General features: G+C 42.5%; 1 protein-coding gene across 1 annotated transcript in view; it reads right to left on the minus strand.

The window, feature by feature from the left end:
- The window catches only part of SH3BGR (SH3 domain binding glutamate rich protein), a 29,289-nt gene extending 27,770 nt beyond the window's left edge, over positions 1-1,519 (minus strand). The window contains exon 1 of the mRNA XM_065658389.1: positions 1,359-1,519. Within this exon, the coding sequence (XP_065514461.1) occupies positions 1,359-1,403 (45 nt within the window). The 5' untranslated portion in view covers positions 1,404-1,519. The remainder of the gene's footprint in view (positions 1-1,358) is intronic.
- Between the last annotated feature and the right edge of the window lie 7,314 nt (positions 1,520-8,833).

Raw genomic sequence — 8,833 nt, forward strand, 5'->3', positions numbered from 1 at the left:
AAACACATCGGCACCGGGATTTCGGTCACGGTCATGACTTTCGCCAGAAAATGGATGAGTGGCAAAGGAAGTAGAGACAACTCTTCTCTGGCCAGCCAAAGGAGACCAAAACAGGAGAACAAACACGAGCGAAAAGACTGCCAATGCACTGCGTATGGCAATTTATAAAGCTACTTGAGCAGTAACTGCTAGATTACAAATTACCAAACTTGCAGTTTCCAACCCCCTCTTCATTTTTTCCTTTGCATCTGAGGTTTTTTATTAAAAAAAAAAAAAAAAGGAATGCTAAAATGTCAATAGTAAATTTAGAGTGTTTGCTTAGCGATGGGCTGGCAAGACAAGCTGATGAGAGAACTGCAAACATCCTCAGCTGTATTCCACTTTGAATTTCAGTGAGTGAGCCCCCCATTCATTTTCTAGAGATGGTGGCCACATGAACAGAGGGTGTTTTCTGGACCTTTTCAACTCTGAAAGCTTCTTGAAGACACAGAGCTGGTGTCAGAGGCAGATGTAGTTAGAGTTATGTGCAAACCCCAGCCAGTTTGTTTAGCCATGTCACTGAGAGTGCGTGGCTGCCAAAGGAAAACTGCAATCTGAGCTCAACTGGGACCTGGATATAAAAGGAAACAGTCCCTTCCCGGTTCCCACCTCCCTCGGACTTCCAGCCTCCCTGCTATTCACATGCTCTTCCCTTCAGCTGATAGACTGTGCTGACAGCTACAGCAGTAGATCTCAATACTAAAAACATCAGTATAGAATTTCAAGAGACACTTAACACACCCAAACACACACAAAACCCCCAAAACAAAACAAAAACAGGGGAAAACTAAACAAAACAAACACCACCAAAAGCCTAGGGAAAGGGAGAGGGGTAGGGAAGAATTTTTTTCTGCATAGCTTTATTCAGCTTACTTTGGCTCCAGGCCATTTCTTAGACACAGTTCCCCTTTTGCAGGAGCAGTGTCCTAAAGTCTCTATTAAAAACAAATACATAAATTTCTACTGCAAACAATCTACCTTAGCTTTTGTGCACAGACAATATCCACTTTTTCCTTCTTCAGTGAATATATATTGCATATACTTTTTCGAACAGAAGTAAATCTATTAAATGACAGATCATTTATATGTAAATGTTATACCTGTAGTAAAACCTCGCACACAAGCAAGCCTGCACTAACAGGAATTCTCTACATCTTGAGCAGCTTTCAAGAATAAGGTGTGCAATGCAGATTAGAAGAAATCCAATGGGTTTTGGTTTTCTTTCTGCATGCAAACTCAGGTTGTCCTGGGATTTTCTAGGCTAATTTACCAACCTGATCTCAACAAGAGAGAGGAGTTATGTTAAATGAGACACCTACCGCTGTAGACCCCGAAGATGTGGCTACAAAGACTTTGATCACCATGTTAACAGTGATGAAAATGAATCACCAGAGCACGCCTGCTATCCACAAGTCACCACAGTCCCAAGAGGAATGCAAGCGCTCTGCAGCTCCTGGGCTAACCCAGGTCCTAAATGAATGCCCCCCTCTGCCCCTCCCCAGCAATCTAGCAGCTTTGGCCTCTCCCTGGGGTCCTGGGTTTTCCCACTCCATTGGCTCTTCGGTATTTTGGGACGAGGGGCCAGTAGAGGATTGGTTGGTAAGAGGAGCCATAGCAAGGGCTTTGCACCTGCCCCTGGCCTTATTGCATTAGATTGACAGGGTAACAGTCCAAAAAAGGCAAAGCAGAGTAGCGCACCAATGAGACAGGGCTGGAGAAATATTTGGGAGAGGGGGAAGGGACAAATGAGAAGGGACAAGGGACAGGGAGCAGGAAACTTAGTGCCGGGGGCGATCACAAAGCTGTCGGGTTATGTTTAAGGTTGCATGGGCACTGGCACAGCTGCCTCCTGCATGAAAGGGCTTGTGCCCTTTCCCTGAGCACAACAAGGTGGCTTTTGAGTTGTAGCTGCAAATTTTACATTATAAATGGGGAAGGAGGCAGCGGAGGGCAAGGGGAGTATAGATGCAGAAGTAATTATAGCAGAGACCATATTGAAATAAGTCTCGATTGCAAACGGTCTCAGCTTTAAAGAATTCAGATCATCATCCACATGACAGGGCTCAGGGTCGTCTCTGAAATAAATCTGTGTCAGTGCACTTCCTAATACTGAGGAGGGTGATTCAGCTGATTCTATGTATCCAGAACCTATTGCTGTATTTTCTCCTTCTTTCTGCCTCACCAGTGAAAATTGCCAGGGCACGTGGTTTAAGAGGAGGTCCAAAATATTTGGTTAAAAATATCCCATTTTACAGCGTTGCCCAGGATGCTCTATTCTCCATCTGGTTGTCACCTTCTACCCCAGACATAACTCGATGGCTGCCTGCATGTATTTGCCTAAGGAGGTCTCTGAGCCTGAGAGGTATTTTAAGAATGTTAAATGGTAACAGATTACTTTCAGATTTTAAGGGCCAAGTTTTTTTTCTGCTGTAAGCAAGCAACGTGCCACTGAGCTCAGTAAAGCTGACCCTGTGTCAGAGGTGGAACTGGCCTAGGTTTTAGAAAGTGCTTACACACATTTCAAACGTTAAGACTGAATATAGCAACGTCCAATCCTGAAAATACTTAAAACGGAATATAATACTGTATTTCCAGGATTTATTAGGTAGGACTGAATGCACAATAGTAAAGACTCTCTTGAAAGTAAGAGTTTTTTTGTCTTTGCAAACCATTATAGGCAGCTGGAAATGCAGTATTCCATGTATGGAACAGGGATCCTGAAAAACTTAACTGAAAACTAAAAATAACGGTATGGATGGTTTGCACCATTTACTGTGGCTCACCATCTGTCATTTCTTTTTTCTCTTGAGAGGCAATAGATCTATCAAAAAGAAAAGCCTGTTAGAATCGGGTATTTTCAGAGTATTTTCCTGTAAAACAAAAAAACCCTACCTCCGTGCAAAACCATAAATTATTGCCAGAAATTATTATACATGCTTGTTTCTGAGGAGATTTTGTATCTAAGTATAGCCAGCTAGAATCAACAGAAATGACTGGCCACTTGGTACATACCCTTTCCAAATTTGGTTTACTTATTGGTTTTTACTTATTTACTTATTTGGTTACTTGTGCTCTGAATAAGTGCAAACAAAGGATGCAGTAGTCACTGGCTTCAAAGCAATAGTAATAATACTCAAAGTGGTAAATATTTGCACCACCAAATGTCTAGAGTCAGGGCTGGAGCAAAATTGCCAATTAAAACTCTCTCCTGTTCTACCTCACACCTGAAATGCCCACACAGCTACACAGAGAAAAAACGGGATGCGGCCCAAAGCCTCGGCCCACCTGGGGCTTGGCTGGTGAGGACTTCATGCCCAGCCTTGAGGTATTCCTCCAGCTGCTTGCATTCCTATGGGATTTTTTTCGCCTGTTTTCAGTATAAAAATGTCTTGTGTAAACCCAAACCACGAGTTCGGAGACGCTTGGGTTTGGCCCCTGTGCCCTGGGGACACACACCCCACCCCACCCCACGCAAGGCAACACAACCCCGGGCCCCTCCGGAGCCACCACCAGGCTCCGAGGCCTACGGCCCTTCGCTCACGGGGACCCGCTGCCTTCGCACCACGTTGGCGAATTCCCACCGAGACCCCAGTGGGGCACGGGAATGAGAGGGCGAACATTTACACGCAGACGCCTCTGCGGGGTGCGGGGCCAGGGCAAGGGGCGAGCGGGGCGGCGCAGGCCGGGCCGCGGGGCCGCCGCGCCGGCCGAGACTACAGCTCCCATGGTGCCCCGCGGCCGCCGCCTGTCCCCATGGCAACGGCGACGCGCCCGTGGGCCGGCGAGGCCGGTAACGGCGGCGGGAGCGGCGGGGGAGACGCTCGGGAGGCCGGGAGGGGACGGGGCACCCCGGGGTGGGAAGTAGGGCCAGGGCAGGGCGGAGGTGGGGAGGGGTGGAGGACGGGGGATCCCCGGCCTGAGGGTGCGCAGTGGGGAGGAGCGGCTCTCCCGCGCCGGGAAGGGCGGTGGCAGGCTGGGTGGCAGGGCCCGGGGCCGGGTGCCGGGGACTCGAGGTGCCTGTCGGGGCCTGGTGGTGGGTGTTGAGGTGCCGAGGTGGAGAGTCGGGGGGGCTCTGGGAAGTCAGGCTGTGTTCTCCTAACAGGACTCCTCATTCCTTTACTTTTGGCACATATATTGCAATGAATTCTTCCCCGTGATAGTTTTGCAGTTTCTGGGTGCTTGAAATGGCGCTTTCATCTCTGACAGATAGATTTGGCCCTAATTATTTGTTTTCTGCTCTTCTTCCTTTGACATACATTCTCCTGGTGTTCGTTCATTTCATTCCGCCTTCAGCTACTGCTTTTTTCCCCCTTCATTTCTATAGTAATATCTTTTGTTTCATTTCTCTGATTTTTTGTCTTTTGCCTTTTGTTTTCCTGTCCTTTCTTCTCCTTTTCCATTTTATTTACTTCTCAACATCTGCTTTTGAAGTTGGATGATGAGGTTCAGCCCACACTTCTCATCAAAACAAATTAAAGCAGTAGTTTTAAGCTCAATTTAATTGATTTAAACACAATTTGTCTAGAAAGTGCTGACAGTGCCAATGAAATTTAAACAGGAACACAAATCTATGTACCAAGCTGGCCTTTGCCTAATCCTCATCTTACAATGAGTTCCCATCTCTTAGGGGTTATTGCCATAGCGGAAATTTAGTAGGACCCTGGGCACTCCTCAGTCTTCCACAAAGAAGAGTTGTTCATGTAAGGGAATGAAGAGTAATGAAACTGTATTGATCCAATCTGGAACATTTTGTGCACTCCTAACTCACACTTCTTAATTTTCTTTGGGAGTTATGAGATTGCCCTCTCCCCTTTAAGAAATTTAATTTAATTTAATTTAAAATAAAATGCCACCCAAAAGCAAAAATGCCAACAATGTAGTTAGAATGTTCTAAAAATATCTTCCCATTTTTCTAGCTTAGCCTACTTGTTAAATCCCATCGGAACTAAAATATCATTGTAACCCCCCTCAAATTTCATTTACATAATTGCTATGCCCCTTTTTGACCTCTCCCCAAATATACAACTTATTCTACTAGTGGCTAGAGTTCTGCATATATAAGACTACGGTCTGGGTAGTCTTCATGTGTCGTTAAGAAAATGAAATGGATTGAACTGTATCCCCAAAAATATTTTTACCAAGACTAGAGTGTTTAAACAATTCTGCCAGAAGTATGAAGTAATCTGTTCTTCTCTCCAGTAGCCTCAACAGGCAAAAACATTGAGGTGTGACAGATGTTCACAAAGACATAGAAAATTAGTCAGCATTTTATATTTTACGCTAAATGTATGGTTTTTAAAAAGCTAGACAATTAGGAGAGTTCATTTAGTTTGAAAATTGGACAGTTGAGAAAAGACAATTCCAGAGGAAGCAACATTACTTAGAACGCAATCAAACAAAATGAGATTATCATCTCATCAGACAACCACAGCTCTGACAGCAACAGTGCATTTCAGGTGATATTTTCCAAGCTATATGGGTGCGTAGGCATGGAGATAAGTGTCATACAGCATTTTCAAAAGCAAACAAATGTGTCAAGTACAGTTAGGCTGTGAATACATTGTTTTCATTAAAAAAACCTCTGATATTTTCCCTAATGTTTCTTCTGAAATTGTGCAGAGACACTTTCATTACATTGTGAGGTTTTATTTAACAAGCTTTTTTTTTTTTTATTTTTACAAACAATTCTGATTTGAAAATAGATAAAATAAACAAAAGTATAAGAAAGCCTTTATTTCAGTCTTGAAGTCAGATACTCTTGTTGTGCAGCTTTAGCTGCTGCTATATCCTCTGCGTATAATGGTTATAAGGCAGCTAAATTGGTTTTTTATATATATTTTTTAATGCATAAGTAAATTTCGTGATCTGATTTCTGATCTAATTATTGAAAAATATGACTAAATGATATTTTTATGACATGAATGGAAAGGTAAAAATACTATAAAAGCACAATTAGAAATATCTAGCTTCTAGACAACTTGAACAATAATTTTTTTATATTGCAAAGCACTTTGTAGGTATTGAGCATAAATACAATTACACTTCTTTTAAATTACATTAATAGTGGAGAAAATGTATATATTACAGGAAACAAACTGTGGTATCTGTTTACATTTAAATGGTAGTACCTTTTAAATCTTTAGAAAACACATGCCAGTATCATAGTAAATTCTGAGATAAACACTAGAATGTTTCATATTGCAGTTCATTCTGGAAACCTCCATACCCACAAAATTATTTTAATGGATTAAAGAGTCAGGACTGTTTTTTTTTTTTTTCCAGATGTAACCTAGTATTTCTGAATATTATTTAGTATAGTTGAACACAATTTAGTATAGTTTATCTTAAATGTAAACAGCTCAATAAGATTCTGATTCCTGATGATAGGTCAGCTCCTGATGATGGAGGTCAACTTTTAAGTCTTCCACCATAACCTTGTGGTGAACTCAGATGATTGTTTCCTCCATATTTTAGTGACAGAAGACAATAAGTCAGAACACGGCACAAAAAGCAGGGGTAGTAAAGTTTCCCCAAAGCACAGAAGTACCAGAAGCAGCAGCTGTAGCAGAGATGTTTGTAGACAGCACAGTAGAGAACACAAAAGAGACAATTGTCACGCTGACTGTTCTGAGGGCTTTGTCAGTAACTTGCTCTGAAACAGCTAGAAACAGCAAACCTTTTGAAATGTCAGGAAATGAAGAGAAGAAAACACAGGAAAAAGAAAAAAAGAAAAAGGAAAAGAAGAAAAAAGGACAACATATCTTCCCCCAAGATGATAAAAAAGGTACTTGGTTTTCTGTACTAGTAAAATGAGACTCTGTGAGAAATACAGCTGTTCCCCTTCTTTGGCATTTTTTTCAGTAATTAGGAAGACAGGGGAAACAGTTTTTCATTGAAGAAAAATAGTAAATCATATTTCAGACTCTAGGAAGGGGAGGGAAGAGAGACAGAGATTCCTTTTTGTGTTATCCCACAATACTTGGTGATCCAAGGGACAGAAAAATAACCTGGGATGTGGGAGCACCATTGCAATCCTCATTGCTCAGTTTTAATCTGAGGACTTGAAAAAGGGTTCTTCCACATATACTGTAATTTCTGGTTTTGATCATGCATCACCATATGAGTCTGAAAAAGCCTTTCCTGAGGAAAGTTACTAAAAAAATTAAATGTCTGCACAAAAGTGTCAGTTTTGACAAAAAAAAAAAGCACCATGTTTTTGGCCACCTAAGTCATGGTGTGTCATGTAAAATTAAGCTTATGCTTCAATGGAATAATCATATAGCACAGATATATTCCCTTTACGTAAATGTTAACAGTGAAGAATCTTTTCGTGTCTGCATGTTTTCATATCTAGACCTACACTTTCTTAAATCCCACCATGCCGTGTCAAAAAAATGAGTGTAAAACCAATGACCGTTTTCTTGCTGAGATTCAAAATGTCATCTAGATCTACCCAATCTACAAGATGCAAATCAATGAAAAGAAGAGTGAGGAACCACTGATTATCTCTTCTATTATAGAAGTTATATGCTGCTGTCACTGGCATGAAAATAGCAGACCAGAAAGAATAATCACATTTAAAAAATCTATTTAGCAAGATAATAATTACTGGCTACTAGCTGTGTTGGATTTTTAAGTCGTTGTTTTTGCTTGTTCATGACTACTTGAAATGATCCATTTCCCAGTAACGTAATTATAACCTACATTTTCCCCCTGTATAGACATGTATAGATTTTACAGTATTTTTGTCAGCTTTTGCAGGAAGGTATTTTCCCATTTCTTTTACATCCTCTCATTCAATGCTGGCAAAATAAAATAGTAATGTAATGGTGGTTCTCATTTTGCACATATTTGTGTGACAACATTCATGGTCACATTGTCGTTTTCCTGCAGTGGAATCACATTACAGAGAATGTGCAGGCGTGGTGCTTGCCTACCTGCCATTTGCTTTGGGTTTTACCTCTGCTGAGGTTTTTTTCACAGCACCTGTTAATTTTGCTCACTGCAGAAGGTGTTGAACATGTCTGGCCTCAACTGGCTGCTGTAATTTCTTCTCTGTTTACTTGAACCTCCGTGATATTCCATCTTAATCCACTTAAAACATATGTAAAATACACCCAAATCACAGTCTCTCCTTTTGATTCCTAATCTCAGATTCTTTCTATTCTTTTGCTGTCGCGTTGATTTTGAGTCTCTTCTCCCTGCGTGGCTCTGTGTGAGCGAGGTCCTACCAGCTTGCCCTTGCCTTCCCTCCTCCGTCAGCAGGGCCGCCAGAACAAAGACCATTTGTTTTTTTTCCTGAAATGGCGGAGCACGTGGTTGTTCTCCTCCATGCCATTCCAACCTCATTGTCATCGTCTAAGTGACCCCCTTTATACTTCCCTCAAACTCGCTGCCTCGCACAGTGGGCACGTGGGTGTCAGGCCCAGGCCCCATGGTGGGATGGGGCAGAGCTGAGCTGAAGCTGTGGAGCACAGGGAGGCTGTTGAGGCTGCTGCCATTAGGGGAAGGGAGAGAAAGGAACAGGTGCTGCTCCAGCAGGGAAGAGCCGCTGCCCCACACATCTCTTATCTTCCTAGATAACCTTCTCATAGCTTCCCACTGCTCCAGCTTAGGTCATGGAAGCAGCAAGGCCACGACGTGGTGGTGCCCCAGGCACTGTCCTGCTTTGCTTTTCCTGCCACTGATTAGATGTTGCTTCCCATCTGCAATGGGGTGTTCTGGTTAGGGCCTGCTCCTGTAAAGAGTTTGTGTGCAGAACACCCATTGGATTCAACAGAAGAGCTTGAAAACA

This window comes from Caloenas nicobarica, chromosome 1, assembly GCF_036013445.1.
Source record: "Caloenas nicobarica isolate bCalNic1 chromosome 1, bCalNic1.hap1, whole genome shotgun sequence".
NCBI lineage: Eukaryota > Metazoa > Chordata > Aves > Columbiformes > Columbidae > Caloenas > Caloenas nicobarica.